Source organism: Sylvia atricapilla, chromosome 14, assembly GCF_009819655.1.
Source record: "Sylvia atricapilla isolate bSylAtr1 chromosome 14, bSylAtr1.pri, whole genome shotgun sequence".
Classification (NCBI taxonomy): Eukaryota; Metazoa; Chordata; class Aves; order Passeriformes; family Sylviidae; genus Sylvia; species Sylvia atricapilla.
The window spans coordinates 8,557,443-8,585,199 of NC_089153.1; the positions used below are offsets into that span (position 1 = coordinate 8,557,443).

At 41.9% G+C, this 27,757-nt stretch overlaps 1 protein-coding gene across 2 annotated transcripts in view; it reads right to left on the reverse strand.

Moving 5' to 3' along the window:
* FSTL4 (follistatin like 4) overlaps positions 1 to 27,757 on the reverse strand; it is a 206,963-nt gene that overhangs the window by 146,322 nt on the left and 32,884 nt on the right. For both annotated transcript variants that reach the window (XM_066328808.1, XM_066328807.1), the window contains exon 3: positions 3,212 to 3,460. In XM_066328808.1, the coding sequence (XP_066184905.1) occupies positions 3,212 to 3,460 (249 nt within the window). The remainder of the gene's footprint in view (positions 1 to 3,211; positions 3,461 to 27,757) is intronic.

The following is a 27,757-nucleotide window of genomic DNA, read 5'->3' on the forward strand; positions in this document are numbered from 1 at the left end:
CCAGATCAAGCAGAATGTCAATGGCTATGAGTGGGATTGACATTTCTCCTGAGATCTCTGGGTTTAGGGTTTCTGCTTCACAGTATTTCCCTTGTGACTTGAAACTCCCAAGTGAACTTTCCCACCTATTCAACATTTGCTTTATCAGCTGAGGAAAACGGAATGCATTTACACTTTTGTGCACAGGGAACTGTGCTGCGACAGAGGCTGCAGGATAAAGCCAGGGGAGATCACTCCTGCTGAGACCTCTCGTTGCTTCATCCACATTTCCACAAGTTTTTCAATGTTTTGGACTCTCAAGATTTCAAGGACCCATTTTATTCCAGGTTGGGCCAAGGAGAAATCAGTCATTTTCCCAGGGACAAATTCTCTCCTGCTCTTCCTAATACTATTGGTGGTACAGAATGCAAATTTGGGCTACTGAGGTAGTAGCCGAAATGGAGCAATGTTTCTACTCACACAGGAGTATCTGCTACCCACTAGTATTTACAAAGCACTTCACATCTGATAAATATGCTAAAAGATTAAAAAATACTGTTCCAAAATACACAAAAAACCCCAAAGCACTGCTATTTGCTTTATTGTCAGTTTACTGTGGATAGACCTAGCTCAGCCAAAGCAGCATCAGGGTGTTTGATCTCTGTCTTACCTTAAGTCCATCCAGTTTGTCACTGATAACTGGGCAAACTGGCAGAGCACACACAAACATCCAGTCTGCAGTGTCCCTCAGCTCTACACAGGAATTTAAGTCTTAATTGAACAAGTCAACTGGGACAAAAAAACATTAAGTAGGCCACTCATCAGTCTGACTGTACCAAAATAATTAAATTATCTACTTGATGAAAAACAAACAGAAAACATGTGCTTAGTGCCAGATGTACACCTGAGCACCCTGGTCTAGCAGAAAGTGTCCCTGACCACACCAGTGAGGTTGGAACAGGAGGCTCATTAAGGTCACTTCCAACCCAAACCATTTGGGGACTCTGATTTTGCACCTTAGAGGTTCTTCTCCAGCCAAAGTCTTAAACTTCATGTTACACCTATAATGGTGCTCAAAAACCTGTACCTTAATTGTTGACTGAAAATTAGGGTTTAAAAGAAACCACTATCATTCTTGATTTAGGTATCGGAGACTAAAGTACCAATATACAGAACAATGCACAGAAGGTCACTCAGGAACTGCATGGCAGAAAAAAGGGCTGAAGTCAAGTATTTCTATCGAGCCCCACTCTGTGGGATTATTCTCCACTTAAGGTAAACTTTTTTCTGTATGTTATCTCTGCAGACAGAGGTGTGAAGTACATTTTTATTTATTCACGTGGGAAGAGAAGTGAGCTTGTTTCTTTCTTCCCTTCCATAAAGCTGTTATTCTGCTGAAATGCAGATTTAAGCAGTGCTCCCTGGCAAGAGTTCGAGGGTTACTTTAAACTGGGACACAAAACTCCTACTTTCTGACATCATTTCACGGTGTGTTCAGAAAAGTATTCAAGCGTGACATTGTATCATTAGGCATAATACAGCCACTGCAGGGGCTGATTACTGCAATAAGAACTCATTTTCTTTAATGCTATATGTGATAAGGAACAAATGAAAACCCAGGCCAGATGCACTGTCATAAAAAAGGTGGGTGATGTCAAGAACGAAAAACCCAAGGACTGTTTTTGGTAGTCGGGAAGAAAATCCCCTGAAGTGAGTGGGGGGTTGCTGAGCATCTCTGAAATTAAGACTTTCTCTTTTTTTGCAAGCTGCAGAGGCCCACCTGCATCTTACTCAGGGGTGGACAATTGTTTCCAGCCTGATCCCTCCCCTCATCTGACTTGATACCCAGAGGCAGAAGTGCAGCAGTTGGAGCAAGGCACAAGTATCCTTTTTAGATGCTCCTTTTTAATGTGACAAGCAAAAAATCTCTTTGCCTTGATATGCTCATGTGCTTGAAACCTGCCTTTGGGTGACCTCTTTCCATGATTAACTTCCTATAAGGTCTATTGATCCTAATTATCTGCTTTGGTAAATTTAGAGGCTGCCTTGACTAACCCAGGGTGTTCAGCAAACCAATGCTCTGACCAGTTGTGTTGTCCTCTCCACAGCCAGATTTTCAAAACAAATGAAACTTTGCAATGCACTGCAAAGCGGTGCCTACATACTGCCGGAAAAATTTTGGTCACAAAAAGACACAAGGTCTTCTCCAAGACACAAGAAATGTTCTGCTTTTCTATCTCCAAAGGGTATCACAGGGATGTATTAATAAGACTCTTCAAATGGGCTCCTGTTTCTTAAATAGGCTGTTCTAGCATCATGTTAGCAAAGAAGAACTCATGATGGATAGCTCTGTGTACAGCCAATCTCCTTGGGGGTTTAAGTGAGCTGAAGATAAAGGAATTATTTTCATATTTGATCACGTAAATGTCACTGGATATATTTGCAACAACCCACTCAAATCTTCCTGTAGGTACATAGAGTCATATTTGACAATGAGCTTTCAAGATATACTCTAGTGAGGCCCTTTATGAGACCTCTCATTACAAGTAAAATAATTTACAGCTTCTTCCATTCCCTGGCATTTTATCACATGCTCCTACTCCTGCAGTCTCCCTTGATGACAGGATGGTACATGGCATACAAAATATTAATGGAAAAGAATGGCACTGGCTTTGGTGCTAAGATGATAATGAAATTTTCTATTTAACCAGTAAAAGACTTCCAGATGTAGGCATACCACTGGTAACCAGAACTGCCTTTAAATTTATTTAAAATCTGTCCCCAGTCCTTATTTCATTTAAACAGCTCCTTTCCTTTCCCTGTCATTTATCTAACTAAGTTTTCGTTTGTCATTTTTGCAGCAAACTTTTGTTTATACCATCTACTTTTTCTTAACATCTTTGTCTTGTTCAAAGCCTTTTCAAATGAATTGGATTGTAAAAAGTTATTACACTGGCAACTGAAAGTACTGAGCAGCACAACTACAGTGCACACAATGCATACAGTGATGTTAATTATTTACCAGTTCCCAGTATGATTACATTTTGCATGGTGATGGCACTCAGGGGCTTAATAGCTGCATAAAACATTGTGTATGTTCTCTGCTGTCCTGGAATAAATCATCCCTGAAAAATTAAGCTCTTAGAAATAAAACATACCATTCAGCCATTTACCAGGATTACGACAACTGATGAAAGCCCTGCAGAAGTATTTATTTTCAACAACGCCCTACCTTTGAAGAAACAATCCTTGCTGTGGATAATGTAGATTTTCTTCCTCTGCAGACACGAGGCTCGGTGCAGCTGACAGTGGTTTTCATAGAACCTGCCGTCAGAGCCACAGACAGGCATGTAGGTGGGCTTGCAGTCCTGGACACACCTGCACTCGGGCAGGTTGGTGTCCCTGTTGAGCACACAGGTGCTGCCCCGGCCGCAGAACTTCCTCTGGCAGGACTCGTGCAGCCCGTCCTGCCCGTAGAGCACTGGGGAGAGCAGAAAATGCCACCAGTAAACCACACTGGCCTCCACACACCACACAGGGCTGCTGCAGCAGCACAGCCCTGACAGCACCAGCAGCAGCAGCGGCGAAGGTTTTGGAGGCAATAAAAAATGCTCCCCTTTGTACAGCAGCAGCTGGAAGGGAGTGCTCAGATCTGCACTCCCCAGGCCTCCAGCTCTGCCTTTTCACAGCACCGAGTGTGTGCTCCAAGTGCTTTATTGGAGAGTGATGCATGCATGACCTCTTGTTCTTTTAGCTCTTCATGGAACTAGAGCCTAGAATAAAACCCAGTGAGAGCATTTCAGAGCCCACACTTTGACCATGAGTTACATTCAGAAAGCAATTCTGAAACCCTACACTATTCCAGCCACAAAACTCAGCAAAAGTGCCCTAAATGTCAGCACTCAGCTCCTGTCCACGTTTAGAGTCCAACTCTCACCCTGAGAGCCAGAAGTTCCCACCCAGAAGCAGAATATTTTCCGGCTAAAATCCACACAGGTTTCAAGGAAAGCTCAGACAAACAACTGCTGAGAGCTTTTGAAAACATAACCTCAAAGAAAGACTATTACTGAAAGGAATGCTACTGAATATCACTGAAGGGAAATGCTAGTCATCGTAAAAGCAACCATCAGTATCTATTCCTACACTCTGAGTAATGACATATAGTGGAAAATAACTTTCTACTACTTTTAAGAATTCACTGGATATGATATTCTGGATATTACTGTGCTGTTTGATACTATCAAAAGGGTAAGAAAACTGCCCTTGTGCTATAATGTTTTCTGTTTATGAAGTTTCCTCACTTAAAGGCTTAGGGAGAACATTACTATAATTCACACAGGACAGGGCACTTCCAAACAAGCCACTACTCAGTACAATAATTAGCATTACACTCAACGAAGAGAGTTTCAGGAAATTAGATTATTCTATGCTAATTGGAGTTCACCAAGTTGAGCATTACAAAGGGGAATTGGAAAAGGCATAATTATACCAGGAATAAACCTCTCCTTGTGCAAAAACCACTGCCAGCCTTGCACAGCCTTCTAACAGCTACAGACTCTGGCTGCCCCGAGCCAGGGACTCAGTCTGGACCAGCAGGATGGTTTGGAAGCAAATCCCTTTTCTCTACATTTACCACATGCAGGTTTGGCTCTTGGAAAGGTTTTGGGGTGTGCCAGCTCTCAGAGGATGTTGAAGTGCAAGCACTACCCCAGATGTGCTGCAGCACCCAGTGGAGCACATCCTACAGCAACTGGAGGGCCACAGCTTCTTCTAAGGTGCACCCAGAGCTTTTCCCTTCAAAGACTCTTCCAGCAGCCAGGTAGTTCAGAACAGGAGCATAGATCAGATCTCATCCATAGCCCCTTATCACATGCAAAAGAGATGTGAGAGGCATCAGCACCAGCTACTTCAATCCTATTATATCATGTTAAATTCCCTGCTAACATCAACACAGCCCCTGCCTGCCCAGCATTTCATGCCAATACAAAATGCCCCGGTGTTGAAGCTCCATTTCATCTACTTGTGGTCAAGGGGTTAAAAGCATGTGCACAGAGAAATGCAAGAGTTTCTAAAAAAACCCCATTTTTCCTGGTCCCCATTAAGCCTTTGTTTTTATCACTGTAAATCTGAAAGGGAAAATAGTCTGTTATTGGAGGATTAACTGTTTGACTCAATAACTCATTAAAATTCCTCCAACTTGGCAAGCTAAGAAATATTGACTTTTCCTGACTTGTAATAAACTAGAAGGTCAAAGCATCTCTGAGCAGTGCAAAAAGCACAATCAATGGAAGGAATATCTGACTATTCTTTACTTACTTTACTAATTGTTCCAGAATTTTTGCAAACTATCCTCAAAAATGCAAATTTTGTGACCTCAGGGAGACCTCACTGTAAAGGTCATATTATTTATCAGTGCCTGCTATAAATCAGAGCAGCCCAAAGGATGAGGACTTTAGGAAGCTCTGATCCAGCATCCTCCTCCTCCTCTCAGTGGCAGGACCTGCACTGGTACAGGCACTTGCCTTTTCCATCACAAGGTGCCTCAAAAGACATGTTTTGGAGGCTGTTGTTGATATTTAAGTTATTTAAAAATCAAGATTCAGGAGCTATTATTGTCTACATAAATGTAATTCAGGTACAACTACAGAAAAGACCTTCGTGGGCTGCCTTGATCACTAAAAATTGATCTCTTAGAGCTTGCACCAGCCAAGGACTGTGTTATGCATCCTGCTGAAGGTTATTGCTGCCTCCTCATTCCGGTTCTGATTTAATGCACCAGGTCACACCTGAGGAGGTGACAGCTGCACCCTGCCCTGACAGCAGCAAAAATCCTCTTAAGAGCCTCAAGTATTTTTGGTGTTTTAATTTTTAACATAAAATTTGCATAACTGAAGACAAACATTTTTATTAGAATGGAATTTTTAAGTTTTTTTAATGATCCATCAAAGATTTGTTAAAGAACCAGCTTATCAAAAAATATAAAATACTTGATCTTTCCTCCATCTATCCCAATTATTATGGAAAAACCCCAGAAACCCTGGCTATATTTATGCCTTATTCATTTTGTTCAGAGTTTAATTTACTCTGTGTTCCAAGATGGACAACTCCTGGTTTAGCAGCTTAGTTTGGTAAGGGGATAAGAAAGATACCCTGCAAACTGCCAGAAAGGAAATACTCAAGTATTTGTGAATCCTGATGTGCTTCTGCTAGTCCAAGTGCTCTGAAATCCATGTGTCCGCAAGCAGAGTGCTAACATCAGTTATCTTTGCCAAAACCTTGAATGTTGACAGCGGCTCTTTAATTCAATTATTATTTGCATAATCCTCTGAAGAACTAAAGCTCCCCACAAGCTCACTCAGCTGTGGGACCCTCTGCCCAGCAAGGACAGCTGCAGGGTGTGGAACAGAACAGAGAGGAAAGGGAGTGTTTGACTGTTTGCACTGCTGTCTTCATCCAATAACTAATTCACCCGGAGCAGCTCCATGAACCATGGCAAGGGACCTTCCCTGATTGCATCAAGGCAGATCCCACAGGCAGGACACTGGTGTGCAGCTCACAGGCATGAAACAGGCCTTGCACTGCTTTTTTGGGAACTATTAAAAGCGACTGAATTCCTCACTTTTACAAGGATTATCAGAAACAGAAATGGGAAAGGTGATCAAGTGAAACTACCCAACAACTGCACAAAGTATTTATGAGCCCCACTGTACTACGTGGAAAAGGCATAATTTATTCCATTTATTAGTTGCAAAGAAAGTAATTTACATAGGTTAAAAGTTTATCATCTTGCAAAACAAGCCATTCTTCAACACTAATTACCTCTACTCAACATTGCTAGAGTCTGAGGTTGCATTAAGGCCAGAAGGATGGACAGAGGAAGCTTCTGAGAAGCATTCTTCAGTCTCAGAGAAATCTCTTTTTTTTTCTATTTTTTGTCTCATTACTTTGCAATAAGACCATTTATTGGAAAATAAATCAATTTGTTTACTGTATGCCTATTTTCCCCTTATATATCCACAAATGCAATGTTATTTCAGATTGCATAGAAAGGCTTTTCCAGTTTCCTATTTATTTTCTCATTCAGACATCAGTTTATAAAGCTCATTGAGGCCAAAGAACAGAAGCAGAAAGACATTTCATCATTGTGGTAACAAAGAAGAAAAAAAAAAAAAAAAAAAGAACATTAATCTGATTCTTTATTTTTAATTGGCAGAGGAATAGATAAGCTTTTATAATTAATACCCATTCAGTTTCCTTATTACATTACTCTTGAATTCAGCTCATTATAAATTCAAAAATCATCTGACTTGCACCAAACTGTTCAAATGCTGTTGCAGGATGTTTCATCATGACAGGTTAGAATCTTCCATCAGTGTCACCACAGTGTTGGCACCTCCAGCAGCATTTCCTTTTCTTTTTGTTTTGAGGTGCATGTCACACAGTTCAACCTTACAAACAAAGTCATGCTCTTGACAAATATCTTTAAATCTTTGATTAAACACAACCTAAAGATGTATAAGAAGTGGAAACAACAGATTAGAAAAGGATGGAGGTCCGCAGAGGGTACAAGCTAAATATACAGTAATTAAATCACAGGATCACAGAACGGCCTGGGTTGGAACAGACCTTAAAGCTCATCTCATTCAAACCTCCTGCCACGGCCAGGGACCCCTTCCACTAGGTGAGATTGCTTCAAGCCTCATCAACCTTGAACACTTCCAGGGATGGGGCAGCCACAGCTTCTCTGGGCAACCTTTGCCAGGGCCTCAGCAAAACCCTCATAGGGAAGAATTTTTTCCTAATATCTAATCTAAATCTGCCTTCCTTGCTTGATGCCCTTGCTGGAGATAAGGAAGACCATGCATGCTATGAAGGGGAAAAAAATCTTTAGGATGGTAATGTCAAAGAACAAATCAGCTTGATCTATTGAGAAAATGAATCTATAGTTTCTTATTGTCCCTTCCTTCTCTTGGCCCTTCATCCCAAGCAGATTAATTTACAAGGATAAAAGCTTCCAGATAGCATCTATCAATATCTGTGTACAATTTGCAACACTTCTGTCATTTACTACTACACTATAAAGGAAGGCAGCTCTGTGTGAAAATTGGGGACTGGATTGGTTTTGCGAGTCTGTTTCTGAGAACTGATGCTTTTCTGTAAAAGTTGACATTTGCTGAAAATAAAAGGGGAGAAAATATTAAGGCTATTAAGTTGTAATGGGATTTGTGTTAGTGCAGGTGGTTTGTGTTTGGGTGTTGTTTTCTCCTGGGTAAAGCCAAATTTGTGTTTGACTCACAGACATTTTTCTTGATTGAGGAGCAGCCTCAGCAACAGGACTAGTGCCCCTCCTGCATCACACCTAAATCAGCATAAACCTCCAGCTCAGAACTGTTGCACAGGAACTCAGGCTGCACAGTGTCTTTTCACACTTTTCCCCCCCAAGACATTTCATTTATGTTTTCCCAACTAGATGCCTTAGAGCCTCATAGACTATCAGTGCAGGAGTGTTACCACACAGTACAAATATGAGGCAGGAGCCAAACAGGTCCATTATGGGGAGAATTACAATCACACAAATACTGAAGAAAGAAGTGTTATATCTGCACTGGGATACAGAAGAAAGGATATCTTATAAAATAGTTTTCCGCGAATCACAGAATGGTTTGGGTTGAAAGGGACTTTAAAATTGTCTCGTTTCACCCCCACCACTGTGGGCAGGGACAGCCTCCACCAGACCAGGTTCCTTCAAGCCCCATCCAACCTGGCTTTGAACACTTCCAGGGATGTGCAAGGCAGACATGTGAGGCACGTTGCTGGCAGCATGTCCATCCCACCTTGGGATTGCCTTTAAAAATTAGTAAGAAGAGGACGTGTCTTTAAAATGTTCTCTACATACATTATGTAGTGCTCATCTGTTAAGGTTCCTAAAAACTCAGGAACAAAGCACATTTAAATGATAGCAAATCCAAACAAACCAAACATTTTCCAATGGGACAGTCATGAAGGCAAATGTCCATATTGCACAGACTGCAGATAACCCTGAAATTACCCAGTTCTGCTCAATCTGCTCAGCAGCTCAAAGGTTGTACTCAGATCATGCTCAAGCCAAGCCATGGAGCAAAAGCTGCACTCAGGTGTGTGCGTGGCCAGGCAGAGCAAGTTCCTTTTAATTGCAATGTTACCAACATATATATAAAAATCCAAACATTCCCCCAGATTGCTGACTCCAGATGTGTCCAAGCAGCCCCCCTTGCTCTAGCACAAGACACTGCAGTTCCCCAAGCTTTAATTCAGTGCTGGTCAGTGAGAGTGAACAGGAAAACAGGAGCTTGAAACAAGACTGAAACATCTCCACAGCCCAACACCAATCAATAATAATTTGCAATCCCCTTTCCTATTCTCTGTTCTCCTTAATGAACTCCTGTTTCAAGACTAAGAAATAAGAAGAAACACTATTTTAAAACAACTGCATGCATGTCTTTGGCACCTAGTGCTAATTTTGTAATTCTCCACTTTTTTTAATTTCCTATTTGTTGTCTAAGCCAGGACACCTGTATTTTGTGGACACACCATTTTGTTTAACTCCATCTGAAGCCAGTGTTAACACATGGAAACTTTAATCTCATATAGGACAAAACCCTTGAGTCTGTCAGCAAGTGCCCATCAGACCTAACAGCTGCTCTTAATACCCAGACTTTTGAGGCTCTGTCCCCAGGGCAAACCTATTTCTCACCCTCTCTCCGAGGATTTCATTTTGCATCAATAATGAAAATTACTCTGATTGTGATTAAAGTTCTATCTCCTCTGAATAAGACAATTCAAGATCTCTTCCTCCTCCTGAGGTAACTAACCCCAGTGCTTTTCCCTGTGCTCTGCTGCAAAGGAGAGCAGCAGAATTAGTATCATTTCTCCTGTGTTACAAACCTTTTCCTCTCTCTGTATTTGCTCTGTGCTGAAGGAAACATTTTAAAGTGCATTTACCTGATGGAAGAGTTATTGGCTACTGAAACTACTAAAAGGATAACACAGTAAGTTGAAAAAATCTACTGAAAAGCTATTTTGAAAGTGAAAAGCCTTTAAACTTCGTATAATGTTAAAACTGGCTCTGAAGGTAACAGTGCAGAAATGGAGCATTAGCACCAAAATGTTAAGATTAGCTGTTTTTCCTTTTTATTCTGAAGAGTAGAACATATTACTGGTTTCTCAGGTTGGGACTCACAATCTAAAAAGAAAAATTCAGAGGAGTTTAAAAAATAGACAAAAATCCATAACTAATTAAGGGTTTCTGCAATGGCTGTATTTTTGTTTCAGATAGTTTTGGTTTAATCCAAATTTTCTTAATTTGCAAGGCTAAGCATCTGGTTTGAGAAATTGCCCAGGAGGGCAGAGCCCCTTCCCCTCACCTTCACAATGAGCTTTTTCCCTTCCATGGCATCAGTGCTGGTCCACAGCCATGCAAAGTGTCCATCCAGGACTTATCCTGCTGCCAAACAAAGACAGCAGCCTGCATTCAGGGTGTGGGAGCCCTTCTCAGTCACCCACACCAGGAAAGCGTGGGGAGAGCTAGATCTGAAAGGGTGGACATAAAATAGGAGGGCATGCATTCACTCTCTTCCCTTTGAAAGTGCTCTGTGCACGGAATAAAAACAAGCAACAATGGGTAAAATCAACTGAACACTGTTTCCCTTCGAAGGCACCAAATACAAAGGCACCAAATGAAAACAAGAGGGTCACATTTAATAGCAGAAGAGGAAAAGCTTGAGATAAAAAGCTGGAATAGGCAGCAATCATCAGTCATCAACATCAGAGTATATTGGGCAAAGGCAGCATTATGGGGCTTTTTATTCTTTTAAGAAAGGAAACAGAACAAAAGGCATTTTGGTGCAGGGGATGTTGTGGGGCTGATCCACATGGATACAGCACAACTACACCAAGAGAGGAGTACAAGGGGAGCTCGGACACCTGAGAGCTCAAAGCAGTGGTTACATCTGAACACAGGCAAGATGAATGCCCTGAAAGCTCCTGAAAAACAGAGGCACCATTTTAAAGCAGAGACCTGAGATGCCCAGCATGAGCCAAGAACAAGTAGACACTGTATTTTGGACAGGAAACTGGAATTGGGCTTTTCTACCCCTTATATTTCAAGCTCATTCCTTGATGCCTTAGAAAAATGAAGTGAATCTCACTGTAAAAATGTGTGGACAATTCAAGAAGCTCCCTGGTCTGCCACTCCAGTCTCTGTCATTGCGACTTGTCCCTTTGGATCAGCACACGGAGCTTTTGGGCAGCTTGGAGAGAACAAGGGAATGATGAAAACAGATCAAAAGAAAGGAAAGAGACAGCGTTTCCACCAGTCTTTCTGGATGAGTGACCAGAAAGGAAAAAAGCACTGGGAGTCACTATATTTGACTCTAAAGGAGTAAAGGCAATAAATAAATAAATACAAATAGTACGTAGGAACATCCTGTGCCAAGGACACAACTCTTTTCCATAAGCACACAGAGCTCAGGTGATGGGTTATCAGCAGAGAGGCAGCTGGTTCTGCCCTTTGACATGACACTCAGGTCCCCCCACTCTGCAGACCCAGGACCCACCAATGCCTCCCCATCAGCCTGCCATGCTGGAATATTCTGTAGCTCAGCACAGCAATACAGGAGCCTAAAGATTGCAAAGGAAACACACGAGCAGCATGACAGGGATGACTGGAAATGCCTGGGGAAAAAAAAGTTCACTTCCAAAAACATTTGCTTTAGAGACAAAACTTGTGTTTGATCCTCCCCCAGCCTGGCTCTTCCCATCACACCATGACTTGGAAAGGGCTGACAGTCCCCACCCGAGCTGGACAGTGCATCCCTGTGTGTGGCTCCATTGGATCCACTGCAGCACAAAATTGCCTCGACCCATTCACAACAGAACATCACATCCAGCAGCCAAACTCCAGCTGGCATTTTGTGCTCACAGCAAATAGGATTACTGGCAGCAATGAAAAGTGAAGTCCTCTGCTGAACAACACACTGGGGATGGCAGCTGCTTTCTAGTCTTGGACTGCAAATACCACCTTGCCAAAGTTTTCTGTACTAATGGGGCCTGTTTTCTCTATAGGAAATAAAAAGGCAGGAGAGAATTCTGTTCTTATGCTTCCGAGTCTCCTGTTGATGTGCATGTGTTCAGCTGCTTTTGTTCCCATTAACACCCAGCATGGGAGATGCAAACAGCTTCAGAGCTGCTACAGCTGGGGTTGTCCATGAGACAGAGCTCAAGGTAAAAAAAAAAAAAAAAAAGGAAAAAAAAAAAGGGCAAAAAAAGGTATTATTTGAAAATCTTCTGCACTAAATAATGTAGCAGAGCTTTGACTTTAAAACCCGCATTTTTTCAATGGAAATATTTGTCTCTACCTAAAGGACAAACCAGAGCTGCCAACTATTCATGTTCATAATCCTCACTGACACCAATGGGAGCTGCATTTGCAGAGCAGATCCCCACAGGGATCCTGGAGGGTGATTTACTGACTCCAACACGACCTGCAGGCACTAAATGGCTGCCTCCAGGTTACTCAGGTGGAAGAACATGCAGAGTGCCCATTTTGGAGGAAAAAAGGTCTGAGACTGTCAATAAATAAAAAACCCCCTTGGGTCTCACAGTGAAATGGAGTGAATGACCAGCTGGCAAGGAGGGGAGAGGGGAAGAAAAAAGAAAATGAGAAACAGGCAAATTACTCTCTGTATGATGGCAGGAATGATCCTGAACTGCAATCAGGTTTCCCAAAGTTCACACCTAAAGTCCTATTTGCCTCAACAATACCTACTTTAGTGGCTAAAACATATGAAACAAAAATTATAACATCTCTTCCCATGTAAATGTCCCTCCATTAGAAAGAGGGCTCCCATTCTCAGGAATGGAGTTTTGGGGTGAGGAGAATGACCATTTTTCTGGGATTTTTTAATGTGAAAACCCAATGCATGTCCCTGATCAGTAAGGAAAGGCACAACCTGGGACAGGGGCTCAATGTCCCCAGGCTAGCACAGAAGCTTTGAATTCCCTTATAATATCAGAGCTACTGGGCTCCAGAAGCTGTCCAAAACTTCCTCCCGCTGGATTTGTTACACACATTTGTACTGGCAATTCCAATTGATTTCATACTGAAATATTGCTGTGGGATTAGATACCATTGTGTGAGGTGCAGATGTATTTAACATGATCAGTAGCAAATACATAGTTATTAAACAGAGGGGTGGGAATATGAAAGAATGATATTCAATACTCTTAAAGCAAATATCACATTTTGAAAGCAAAACAAAGGATCTCATTTTTTCCCTTCTTGGGCATCTCTCCCAGCACAACTATTCCACAGATGCAAAAAAAACCAAAAAAATAATGCCTGAAAGTCTTGGAAGGCATAAATTGGGATACAGAAAAAAAAAAAAAAGCAGCTGCCAACACCAAGCTTTGTACCAGAGGGTCCAAAGGGAGTCCACAGCAGGGACATGGCAGAATGCATTAAATCTCAATTAGATCATAGCACACAACAAAGCCAGAACATTCTCATCCTATTTGCTCAACCAAGGATTAAGGGATTTTCTTCGGAGAGGTCTGTGCTTGCAAAGTGTCTTGGGGACCACGCAGCTCTTGGCAGAGAAGAACAGGCACCTCTCTCCCCTGTCCTAATGAACTGCACCCATTAAATGGCCTCACAGCAGTATTTTACACGTATGTGTGCCAGTGAGACACTGCAGCTGTGAAGAGACATTGTTCAATACTTTGGAAGTGCTTCCACAGTACTTTTGGTAAATATGTCTTACTGGTGACTGTCTGCACATGCCAAAATGTCAAAAATGAAAGTGAGGTACAAAAATGAGAAGACAGAAGAATAAGGAAAATATGAAAGGAAATAAAATTTTGATGGCATGCTTTAAACATTACTGTAATAAGGTAATGTTCTAGCCACTTCTAAAGCAATGATTTAGGCAACATTATGAAGTCATTATTTGTAAATGTGTTAATTATACAATGCTTACTATTAATAGGACCTCATAATTATGCCTGTAAACAGTATTGCAGCATTACAAATGTAATATTGGCCAGCCAAGTGCCCTCAGAAGCAGTGTTCAGCCCAAATTCCCACTGGCTCCTCCTGGCTGGTCCTGCTGCAGGAGCTTCTAGAGCAGCACCTTGGTCTGCAGAAGGATTCATTTGGCCACATTAAAGAATTTTACATCCCATCCCCATCTCCTCTGAGCTAAATTAAGATTTGCTTCTGTATGGCTTCACAAGCCTGAAGACATTTTCTATGAAATCACAGAATCATAGAAACACTCAGGTTGGAAAAGCTCACAAGGCCATTGAGTCTGACTGCTCCCACAGCACTGCCAAGTCCTCCACTACACCATGTCTTCAAGTGCCACATCTACACGTCTTTTAAATCTCTCCAGGGATGGTGGAGGGATTTAAAAGACATGTAGATGTGGCACTTGAAGCCCTGGGCAGCCTGTTCCCTGACAGTGCTGTGGGTTTTCCTGTAGCAACACGTTCCACAACACCTGGCTACACTCATTTCTTCCACCCAGCCATTTCCACAGCTCTGAGCTCTGCTGCCTCCACTCCAGGCAAGACTCATGTCTATCACATCTTCCAGTGCAGGGCACTTCAAGTGCCATCAGCAAGGACAGGCTTCACCCAATGCAAACAGTTTGCACTTTCCTTCTAAAGATCAGTTAATGAAGTGCAACACTTCAGAGCTGTTTGATTAAAGTGCTAATGCTTGTAAAATCAATATGCCAGGGAGTGAAGCTTTCTTCATATTTAAGCAAGAAAAAAAAAGTCTTAAATTTTATGTTGAATCTAGATGCAGCAACAGGAGTGCAGACACACCGTAGCTGCCTCACATAATTTACAAACACCTGCTGTTAGTACACCTTAAAACACACATTATTCAATAAATGCTGCAGAAATTATCTTAAAAGCAGCAGTGCCTTGACTTGCTTCTACAAAAGTACTACAATATCCATGCATAGCACTGACACTTTTTAAAAGGTTTTCCTTGCTGAGGAGCAGTACCAATAGTCAAAATCACAGCAAGGCCAGCAGCTTGGCAGGTCCCCATCACCTTTGGAGTGTGCTGCTTTAATTTGCTCCAGGCAAACCCATTCCCTAAGCACACGAGAGTATTCAGTCAACTAAGTGAATAGCTTGATGAATGCACTCCAGCACCACACATTTGGGCTGGAAAACTTCAAAGCACGGCAATCATAATATTTTCATTACAGACAGGAGCTATTGTTCCTCCCCACAATGAAGCCTGGAAGACAGGCTCTAATCCCCATAACAGAGGGCTCTCTTGAAAGGGAACATCACACTGGCTTTCAAAAGCCCACCAGGAACGTGGAGTTCACAGCTGTGAAACCTTCCAGCCTTGGTGGGTCAAACCTGGCATCAAAGAACTCACCCTGCCCCAAAATAGCTCCAAGTTTCAGATGTTGTAACTCCTTAAATGGTAAGGGTACAAGCTATATGTTCATAGCCCAAACTATGTTACACATCCCCTGACTGCACACACTGAGATTATGACTGCTCAGCGCACTCAGCACACACACAGTCACAAGGGAACACTAAAAGCAAATCCTGGCCCTGTCTATCATCCATAATTCAAGAGAAATCAGGGTTAAAAAAAGTGCATGAGCAATTGACATGATTTATAAGCTGCAAGTGGGAGAGTTGGCAGTCTCTTGCATCATAAAGTTTAAATAATGGTAGTTTAACATCAGATGTACCCACAGCTGTATTGCCATTAGCTCCATTACGCCACAGAGCGACTGCTTCCTGAGCTGGGTACCCCCACCTTGTCCCACCAACAGCTTGCTTCACACAGGATTTCACCAGGAATGATCAGTCAAGCACAAACCACTTGCTACTAACAGCAGGAAAAAGGAAATAAAAACAACAAAACCAACACACCTTGAAAGGTTTAGTGGTGCAGTTGTGTCTTGGTTTGAAAGAGAGGTGTCTGCTAGGGAAGGCAGGAACCTCCCTTGGAATGGAGAATGTAAACCCCCTTCCTCTGAATTATCAAAATTTTGGAATTAAGGGGCTCTCAGGCAAAGAGAACAGGAATAACAGTTCTTTACTAGTATGTATAACAGGGCAAACAAACAACAACAACAACGGCAGTAACAACAAAACAGAACTGGGAACCTCGTGATGGCCTCTTGGTCGAGATGGGAAGGGATGGAGGAGAGGCTTTGCCTCACAAACCCCAGGGCAGTCTGACCCCAGGGCCCCTGCAGGACCTGAGAGCACCAAACTGGAACAGTAGGGATGAGCAGGGAGGAGCAGGGATGAGCAGGAATCCTGGGCTGGTGGATGAGATGAATCAGGAGCTCCGTGGTGGTAGCTGGAATGGCAGGAATGAGCAAGGATCCTGGGCTGCCAAAAGTCCCACCCGAAAACAAGCCTTTCCAACCAATCCATTCTCTGTCTCATCAGTCCCTCTGCAGTTAGTCACAGGATCACTCTGAGGTGGCATAATGTAACTTATACTATCCACACATGTAGAAATGGATTGAGGGAATGCACAACCTAGAAAGCCCAAACCAAGCCTACAGTCTGGCCACACTTCCTCTTATTTAGAAAAACTCTTCTCAACAGAGGAGTTTTGTAGAAATCAAATGAGAGCTTGAAGAAAGGAATCCCTAAATAAAAGGAGTTAATGAAAAATCACCTGGTTTCACAACACACCATATTTATCAGGACACTATCACCACTCTAAATACCACTTTCCTGCAGTTAGGGCTGTAATATCAGATTTTCAGGGGTTTTTCTTGCTGTGCCAAAAAAAAAAAAAAAAAAAAAAAAAAAAAAAAAAAAAAAAAAAAAAGAGAGAAAAAGAAGCATCAGCACAGAGCCTGAATCTTTGGTCCAAAAGTCCTTCTTCACATCCCATGTGCAGATCCAGCACATCCATATCCATGGCACACAAAGAGGGAGAGCTGCCCCAATTTAATCTTGAAACACAAGCTGGTAAGCAGAAAGAAGCAAGAAAAGTTGCTTTCCCCACACCCTCCCCCGAGCCAGCTGACAACATCAGCAACAAAGTGGAGCAGGGTGGAGCAGGTATGGTGGTGAGAGGCAACAGCTGCTCCCTTCTGTCTCTTGGAGCAGAATATGGAAGTTCAGCAGAGAGCTGAAGCCTCGTGTAAGAAAAACCCAAAATATTCAATCTCTCCTTTTTCCATTCAGCAGCACCAGCACTTAATTTCACTGCTTCTCAGCAGAGGATTCTCCATCCCCAGGTGTGCTGAGCATGCTCCATATTATCTCAAGGAACAAGAAACCCTGAGTTATGGGGGCTCTTTTACCTTTTTTTTTTTTTTTTTCCTAGGTCATTATATTCTTATCTGAGCTTGCAGAGCACATCATCCAGACAAACTGCTGTCTTTCTACCCCAGCTGAACCCAGGAGCACACTCGCATGAGGAAGATAAAAGGTGCCCAAGATTTGAAATATGGAAGTGAGCATCCCTTTAACGCAGCCACAGGAACTGCCAGCAAAAAGCACTTCACAGGGGATTTACAACATGGATTTTTCTGCTACATGAGGTGGGGAGGAAAATCTGCAAAGAAGGCAGATCATAATTTAAGTTTATTTATGATTTATTCCAGTAGCTGGAGAAGAATTTAAATAGGCATTTCCAGTGCTCCTTTGAACACCTGCCCCACCACACAACCAACGAAGCTCAGTAAAAGCCCTGGACTATGGAACCCCTGAGTTAAAAACTGCAGTGTATGCTGCCACTTTATACTGACAGTGTTAAAATGTATGGCACACATGGAACTAGCAAAAAAACTTCAAGGAAATTAGTAAGATGAGTGACTTGATAAAATTTTTCTCTCTGAGCTAGACAGCCTGAGTCATGAAAACATAGGGGAAAACACCAAAATCCTGGATTCCAACTTGTCCATCCAAACAGAGGACTTCTGCAGCCTCCTTTAGGCACCAAAGGGTATCTCTGCATGAAACATTTAAAACACTTCTCAACTTGTTCTCTCTTGAAGGATCCCATCAGCTTTTCCCAAGTCCTCTCACAGCCACGTGGAACAGCAAAGCAATGGATGCCTCATTACCAACAACAGCTGATGGTGCAGCAATGATCCCAGGGGCTCTTCAGGGGCTGTGGATGGTACAGTCATTCAAAACCGTGCTCAAGAGAGAACAAAGCATCTGTGCTACAGAAGCACTTCTCACTGACCCAGGGAAAAGAAGCCCTTCATTACAATTACAAATCAGAATTACTCCACGAAGGATTTTGATCCCACTTGGATGTGCCCCCACCAAGTACGAGCCAGGCTTTAAGGAGAGTGGAGTTAAGGCATGAACGTGCACAGCAGATGCTGCATTTAACACCTACCACAATGAATTATAGACTACCCTGACTTGGAAGGGACCCATAAGGATCACTGAGACTCAAGGGAAACTACTCCCCACTTCACCCTTTTCCTTTTCTGGAGGCATTATTGGGGTCTCACCCTTAATAACGATTTCAGAATCCCCTGGAAGTAGTGTGGAAACACAACTCCTGGTTGTGTGTATTCCCTCCAAACTGCCAAGCTATATTTAAATTCCTTTCCTCAATCAGAAGGAACTTAACCAACCTGGAAAACAACAAATCAGTGCTACTTGCATTGTTTTTCATGTCTGACTTCACATTAATACTGTGTCAGACACCATCAGCATCAGAAGAGGCTGCACCAGCTTTTGCCAGAACTGTTGCATTTTCTCAATGAAAAAGGAAAATAGGTAAAGAGGGATGAGAAAATTATTAATTTCCCAAGATGTTTTTTGTTGTAGCCTCCCCTGTAATTTGGGCAGGGCTCCTGGAAACAAGAACTAGGAGAGAGAAGCTGTGGCTGCTCTGTCCCTGGAAGTGTTCAAGGTCAGGTTAGATGTGACTTAAGAGCAGCCTGGTCTAGAAGAAGGTATCCCTGCCCACAGCAGGGGGTTGAAACAAGAACATCTTTAAGGTCCCTTCCAACCCAAACTATTCTATGTACCCACACTGAGAACAGGGATTTCCTTACAGAACAATTGGGGGATGAAGAATTAGTTTCCTCATCAGTGGAGATGATCCCAGTAGGAGACTCTGCTTTCTGCACGAGATCAGGACTTTTCCAAGCATATATTGAGCCAAAACTCAACATTGTGCTGCCAAAGAATATTCTCCTAAGTGCAGCATCTAACCTCCCCACAGTCTTCAAAAACCTGTTAGCCTGTGGCATCTATTTGCTACTGTTTAATCAGCTCTGGTTAATGGGTGAGACTTTTTTGCAGCATTTTCAGGGTCAAGTTAACTAATTTCAGAAAAATACAACTGCATTTACAAGGAAATAACAAAATCAGACAGTAAAAACATAGAGGGTTTATGCACATCCTTTCCTGATGGGTTTAGCTGCATTTGAAACTGCTTCAATTTTACATCTATACAGTTTGTGAGCTGGTCACTGCTGGGCTCCCTGGGAATCCTGAAAGCTGGAGGGACGAGTCAAAGTGTCACAGTCAAGAATTTATAGACAGCAACAGCAGAAGCCACGTGAGTGGAACGGTTTAATCCCTTGCTGCTGAAAACTAATTGGATATAGGAAGGGAGAAGATGTATACAGTTGTATGCAAAGGGAAATGAGTATGGAAAGGCTCCAAAACCAGTGCATATGGTAAACAAATCCCACTGAAATTCAGAAAAGTATTCAAAATTATTTTATGTCTTATCTAATAAACATTCAATAGAATATAGGCAATAAAATTAATCCTTTTATACAAAAGATTATTTAAATACATTCTATTACTAACTTTTGTGCAACTAAGAACTTGTAGCAAAGATAGGAGTGTTCACAAAAGCAGTGAAATTACATACCCAGTAAAAATACAGTGAAGATTTGCAGACCAAGGTCCTCTATCACACCTCAATTAAAACATAAACCCATGGCAATGTATTCTCCCTGTTAGCCCTCCTAAAGACCTAACCAGAGAACACTGCAATAGACTGTGGAGAGAGAAAGGAATGTCTCTTCAAATACAACAGAAACAGCTTTGCTGAAAGACGGGAGAGCTGTTTCCAGTGCATCATGGACCTTAAGGATGCTGATATTTAATAAACCTTCAGGACCAATAAAGAACACAAAATAATCCTTAAAAAAACACCTACAGGGCCTTTAAGAAACCATAACTAAAATTCCATTAGATTTGCAGAGATTTACAGCACATCAGCTTGGCTGTGCAATAAAGGGAATCTCTGGCCACAAGCCAGAGCCTCATCCCAAGGGCCCAACTCTCACAGGTCCTGCCCCTGCTGAATTCCCTCACACTGCAGATCCTGGAGGAGCTGAATGCCGCAGCAGCAGGTTCAGTTGTGCCACAGAAGGGACATGCAGATTCTCTGGCTTGGAAACACACTGCCAGGCTGAGGTCCCCGCAGGAGCACAGCTATGCTGGCAGCAGCACTGGCTTTAGCTCTGCCAGGACCTCCTAAAGTCCAACTAAAGCCGACAACCGGGAATACATTCTGGAGGGGTGAAGCTTTAATTCTCTCCTTGAAGCCCCACAGCCCAGTCAAATTACTACAGTTTGCAGATTATCAAAGCTCTGCATCTGAGCTGGATTATTGGAAAGATGAGACCAGCCGCTTTAACAATTAATTTATGTGTGGCATTCTTTACTTCTGAATATTTGAGCAGTGCTGTTTTTTCACCAGATATGCTTTTGTTGCCAAAAAAAAAGTGCTTGAGTGCATTACAGCATCTTTGTTCACACATAGTACTGAACTTCTTTGAAATATTCAAAGTTTAACAGATTGATTTTGCTTCTGGCAAATCTCCCTGCGTGGAGTTTTGCTGAGTGTGTAGACCTACACTCTCAAAGTGCTACTTATCACCTACATGATCTATTTATGGAAGAATATCCATTAATACAGAGTTCAAGTCTAGGAGACAGAGCATGGTCAATATGGAGAAAAGAAACCAGAGTAAAGAGCAAGAAACTTTCTTTGATGTAGAATCCCAACTTCCACTGCCTTTGCTTTGCAACACAGGAGGAGCCAGAAGGATAAATGACAGAAGGGACAGGGATGCAAAATGCTAATACCCATTCACTTTGTCTTGTTTGTGACTTGTTGTTTATTCATGGATTTCGCATTAAGTTTACCTCTGGAAAATCATATAGGAATTGATCAAAATGTCCATTCAAAATGCCATGTAAATATTAACTACCCTTAATTGCGGTGTGGTTGGTGTTAATGAATGTCTTCCTTGATCCAAAGAAGTTTCTATATGCAGCTAAAGTGAACAAATCCTTCTAAACCCTTCACATTTCCATGTCACATCATCAAAACTGTTAATTTGGCCTGTTCCAGAAGAAGGTGGAGGAGCAAGACTCAGACAATGGCAAGGAGGGCTGATTTTTTGGAACAACAGACTTAACCTCCCAGCCTTGTGCATAAACATCTCATCAAAATTCAGTGCTTAATAGTTACTGGGTTCTTGGCACAGTGACGAGATTGGAAATCATGATCTAAAGCATTACATGTAGATTGCTTCTCTCATCCTGAAGTATTCTGGTGCCCAGACTTTGGTTTTGTTTTTTTCCATGTAGAAGCAAGAGAAGAGTATTAATGACCAGAAGTAAACAGAAACACTGTCCTTGCCAGCTGAAAGAACAGGTCTCCATACCACATTTTCTACTAATGCTGTAAGACTTGGCAGTCTCTAAAGATGTGGTTTTTTGCTTTCCAATTCCACTATGCCCAGTGATAGTGGATGGCAGATGTCCCATAACTGACATTGCTGGATCCTGACACTGCAAAGCAAGGGGGACAAATGAAACCTTCTGCAGAAGGTGTGCACAGTTTCCCTGCTGGTTTTCTGGGACAGATTCCCAAGGCTGAGTCCTCCCCACTCCCGAGGCTCAGTGCACAGCCAGACCTCCTGTAGCAGGGCTCCATTGGTCAGGTTTGTGTCAGCAACCTTGGTGCAAAGTAAGCACAGAGAGTGAGACCACATCACTGAGCGGTGCAACTTCCAGAATGCAAAAAGAATTGCTAAATAAACCTAACATACTAATCATTCTTTTTAGTAAGGTCTTTATAAGATAAATGATTGCTCTAGTTTTTTCCTTAGTGAAAATAGTTACATGAAGAGATAGCAGTATTCATATTTATGATGCCTTAAACAGACCCTAAAGGTTTCCTGTCTTCAATTTAACTCAGCCTCTAATAACCTATTAGCATGAAAATGACAGTCGAGCCAGTGTAGGTTTAGATGCCTTTCCAAAATACAATTTCCTTCATGTTGTGGAGATACTCTTCACATCAAGCCAAGCTATGAAAAAAAACAAGCCACCCCTTGAAGTGCTCCAGAACTTATCAAAATATTGGAATACTTTTCAAAACACATCTTGGCACTTTTCTCTAAATGTAATTAATACCTTTCTCTTTCAATTAGACACATGGATGCACATATTGAAGCATAAAAAAAAGTCTTTGGATGGATCGTCCTTTTCAGAACTGTACTCTCTTTGCTCTGTTCCTCTGTCCTATCTTGTCACCTCAACCTTGTGTTTCTGTGGTACTTTTCTCTCTAGGCTAGGTGACAGCAGGATTTATTTCAGCACAAGCACCTCTTCCATCCCAGACTGGTCCTGGAGGCTCCTGGTCACACCTTGGGTCCAATTTGCCTTGGGTCCGATTTCCAGCACAGCTGGGAACTGCAGGTCCTCCATCACAGCCTCGTCTGCTCATCTGCTGCTGCTTCTCTTCATGAGGCAAGTGCTGGAAGCTGCCTGTAAAGCTTTTTACTGTGCTTGCATGTCTCCTTTATTAATTCCCACAATTTCAACGCAGTTAGATCTCAAAAAGAAGTTATTCACAGCCCTATTGCAAGGTTCACAGCAGCAATAATTTGTGTATCTCCTGAAAGGTTTCTAAATAAACATGGCCCTCAAATGCTGATGTGTATGAATGCTTCTCATTCCTGACAGACCTTGGTAGCACTTCAGCAGTTGAACTGAAGACTTACAGAGCAAAATAGGCAACAGGTGACAGAACAAGAGAAAACAGCATCAAGTTGCATCAGAAGAAGTTTAGACTAGGTATTAGGAAAAATTTCTTCGTGGAAAAGATTGTCAAGCATTGAAACAGATTGCACAGGGAAGTGGTAGAGCCAGAATTTCCAGAAGTGTTCTGAAACGTGGATGTGGCACCTAGGGACATAGATGAGTGGTGACCATGGTGCTGGTGCTGGCTTGATGGTGGGACTTGGTGATCTTAAAGGTCTTTGCCAACCTTTGCGATTCTGAGATTCTATGAAAGCGATACAAACTTTTCTCACAACAATTAATTAGCACCATTGTGATTTACTATCCCTTTATTCTCCTGAACAGACGCAGCAGATACGTTCCTGAAGGAGTCATTTAGGCCACACAGAGTAGAGCCTGGCTTTGTTACAGGGATTTTGGCAACCTGCACTCCCAGACCAGCAAGCTGAAGCTGCTCTGTGCCAGCACCGTGAGCAGCACCTCAGACAGACTTCTTGCCCTTTAATCTACTTTTCCTTTCCAAGGACATTAATTTTTATGCTAAACCAACATGTAGGTTGAGCCCCCAATGCATCACCTATCTCAGGTACCCCTAAGAATGCCCAAACAGGATTTTCTTCTCACCAGAGGAATCCAAACACTGGGCATGTTACTCATCACCACCACAGCATTTCCTACAATGCTTACCCAGACATCCTTCTGCACATGTTGCACTTTTCTTTGTCAGTATCTTAAATCTGTGCTTGACCCTATTAATGCCCTAGAAAATGTCTGTGTGCCAGCTTCTCTACTTACTTGGAGAGCTGGTGCCATCTCTCATGGAGAAGGAAGAGACTGTATGCATCAGCAAAGAGAATAAATGATACACTTTCAAGCCTGACACAATTCCTTCCAGCTCTTTGAATGCATTGCAAATTTAATTGCAATTTCTTCTGTGGTTTTCTATTTTGAGTTTATAGTTAGATCCTCTGGGCCTATGAGGAATGATGCTATGTAGTTACCTAGTAAGAACGTTGGAATTCATGTCCTGAAGTTGCTTCATTAGTTTACTTCATGCTTTCCAAATGATCAAAGCAGATCTAAATTTTTCATTACGAGGAAAATTGCACCTTTTGCACGGTAGAATAACTGGGTTAATTGCCAACATTAATATTATATTTGTTTCTCAAGAAGCAACCAAGAATTTCTATCATAACTTAATAAATATGAATCAAGGCATAGTCAATTCAGAGAGGAAGGAAAGCCAGGTCCTTGCTTCAAGCATTTATACACGTTACCAGCAGTTTGGGCCTGCTATCTCAGGTTTACATTTTGGGATGATCAACCACCTACTTCCAGTAGCTCATTTTTGCACAGAATGGGAAACCTTAGAGCATTACAAATATGGAAGTTTTTATTGGTAAGAGGCTTTTATCCAATTTTTCACATTCAGTTTGACTGTTTTATGTTTTAGGGAAAAGAAACGACGTCTTCCTTTACAGCTAAAAACATGTGGTATATCTTGAAGCCTTTAATGAAGCCTGAATATCTTCCTGGAATTTTCCTTAGTAGTTCAGTAGCTTATGGGATGTCCAGATTAGAAAAGACACTACAGAAATCATCAGGTGAAGTTTCATAGACCGGACTTAAGCAAAGAACACAACTCTAAACAAACTTTCCACTACAAACTGAATTTGAAGTCTGACCTTGGTGAGGTGATATCCACAGTTGCTTTCTGGCAAGTCCAGTGGAAGATGTGGGTAGGGAAGAGTAGTATGCTTTTGCTCCACAAACCCCACAGTTTCAAGCTCAGGTGGTTGGTACCAGTTAAAATTACTGAGGGGTCTTAACCTGTGGAGTTTTAATCTGAACCTGAATCAATTCCAGCGATGGGAGGGGAGCATCAGACAATGTGCTGATATCACCCATTTATTGTGAATTGATAACATGAAAATAATGCAGCAACCCCACTGCTACAAACACCCTCCTTCTCCCTTGGGCAGAAGTGACACATTACCTCTAAAAAGGGAACTTTATTGAACAGAAGTGAACTTCTAACGAAGGCACTATTGATATAACATCAAGAGCAAGGGCTCTGCTCTCAACTCATTTAAATACACACGGAGAGAGAAACAAGTAGTTATGCTTCTCAGCTTCCCCAGGGGTGTGGAACATCTTCCTCAGCCCAAGAACAAGGGAATGGCAGGAGGGGAGTGCAGAAACAGGAATTAATTGCTAGGCACAAGATCTATCTGTGCTGCAGAGCGTGTGAGGCTGCGTGGGACAGTGAAGTGTGCCTTCACACACATGGATGCCATCCTGGCAGCACCCTGCACACTTTATGTCTGGAACAAGAGAAGGAATAGAAAGGATGAGTCTGGTTCCCCCAGAAGAAGCAGAAATAATGGGGAAAAGATGATAAAACCGTGGGACTGCAGCAATGCCGCACTGCGCTGCTATTCAAAGCTCCATTAATACCATTACAGACGAGGATGTGCAGTGAGGGATTTTCATGCACTCCTATCATAAAGTACACTTCAAGAGACAGGGCTTTTAATGGTCTCTGGTTTCATCTGTCTGTGCAGTGTACATGGTGTTCCAACCTCAACTCCCTTCGACCCTGTTTTATGGAGAAAGTCCTCCAAAAGCATGAAGTCAGCACTTACCAGCTTGGTACACTGATGGTTCTGACACCTCTCCCATGAAACCTAACTCACAGCACCTATTTTGTATGGAATAAGGAATTTTGACATTTTTGATGAACATCTGCAGCTCTGTAGATGGCATACAGGCTTCCTGCTAATTGGGCACTGGTCTGAGAGTCAGATTCATCAGTGTGCCCTGATGTAGCTTCTCTCTGGTGGTTCTACAAAGCCACAGGACAACAGCTTGTTCAGTGGGAAACTGGAATCTGAGCGTGACTGACTAGATCACACTCAAAAAGGGACACAAAAAAGGAGGAGGGATTTACACAGAGGCAACAGAGTAGTTTTGCACGGTGGATACAAGTAGCAAACTTCTGCAGTAAAGCAGAAGACTTAGGGCTTTCATCAGCTATTCCAAGCAACCCTTTAGCAGGAACTCCATCTTAAGACAACATTTTCCTCCTGGCACAAGATCCTCATTTCTGGATCCAGCAATTTCAAAACAAAACAGAGGAATGGAACAGAACCATAATAGCAAATACTGGATCAATTAAAAGGCATTTTGATGTTTTACAGAAAATATCAGAAAGAGAAAAGAAACAATCTTCAGAAAAAGATTTACTGCCATCACCACTGTAACAGTTTGACATTCTGTGATAATACACTCATTAATCCTTCCAATGTAAGCTGTATTTTCATTTTATGGAGTTGTGGGTATGAGCCAGGTTTCCTTATGGAAAATAATCTTTGCTTGCAATGTTTTAATTGAAAATAAGAAGGACAACAGCCCTAACAGAGGCTGGGCAAGGTACTACGGCACTTGGGCATCCTTGAATCAGTTTGAAGGCATTCACAGAGGTACTGAAACATTTATCAAAAGGACATAGTTATAAATGCATTTTGGAGTCCTAACTATGCGGTCTGCCAACTTACTAATTTTATGTTGTCATTGTAATGTGATGTTTACAACACTCCTTCATTCAGTTTAATTAAATGTCTCCCATCATATTTACTCCAATCACACTTTGTTTAAAGATCAGTAAATAAATAGCGAGATTTTGTTATTGATGATGATGTTTGGTTTTACTGTAACCTCATTACAGGATGTATTTTACAGCCTTCTGTCTCCCAAATGATTGAACATAACTGCTGCAATATTGCAGACCAAGTAAAATTAACATCCCCTTTTACTTCTGATCTTTCTTATTAACTATCATGTTTAAAAGTTATATTCAAGCCACTGTACAAGCACAAAACTTCACCTGACTTTGATCACCTGTTTTGTACTAACAGAAAAAAAACCTGGAAAATTATCTTTATCAAGAGGAGTACAACTAGGTGTGCAGTGTCACAAAGGGCATTGTTTCACCAGATGTATTTTAAACCCTGCTTTGCTGCCACATGTGGGGACTGCAGTGACTGACAGATGTACTTATTTCATGTTGCTACTGGTTTCCAAAGTAATTATTTAAATTTTCAGCAACATCCTCAGTCCCTCCTTGAGACATGTGGATGCACAGAGGAGTTTAAAGTCATTGATTTCAAATTCTCTTGATGGAATCGCTTTAAAAGCGAAGCAAGAGGCATAACAGGAGTTCCTCTGTTTTAAATCATTGAATTGCTTCACATATTGTACATGCTTCTAGGTTTCTGACTTTGACAAGATTTGAAATGTTTTTTTTCTAGAGGAATAAATGACCTCCATGTGCTCAGTGGAATCAGGTTTGGTAATTACCCTGCTCCATTGAAGAGTAAGAAATGCATCTTAAACACTTCTATCTCCAAGGGAAAGTGTAGATTTGGGATTTGGAATTGATGCTAAATCACAGAATCATTTATGTTGGAAAAGACCTCCAAGATCATTAAATCCAAACTTTGAGTTCTTACAAAAGAAACCCCTGGTTTCCACATGGCTGAACAAAGTTAGGGATGCTATAGCAGACTGCACAATAGTATTAATTAGTAGAGGTTAAACATTTGAGGAAAGAGAATGTGTTAGCTGGTTCAGCTGCAGGTGTCAATTGATTCTATTAATTAAGTTTACCTTTGTAAAATAATTAAGTTTTAAAAGTCTACAAAAA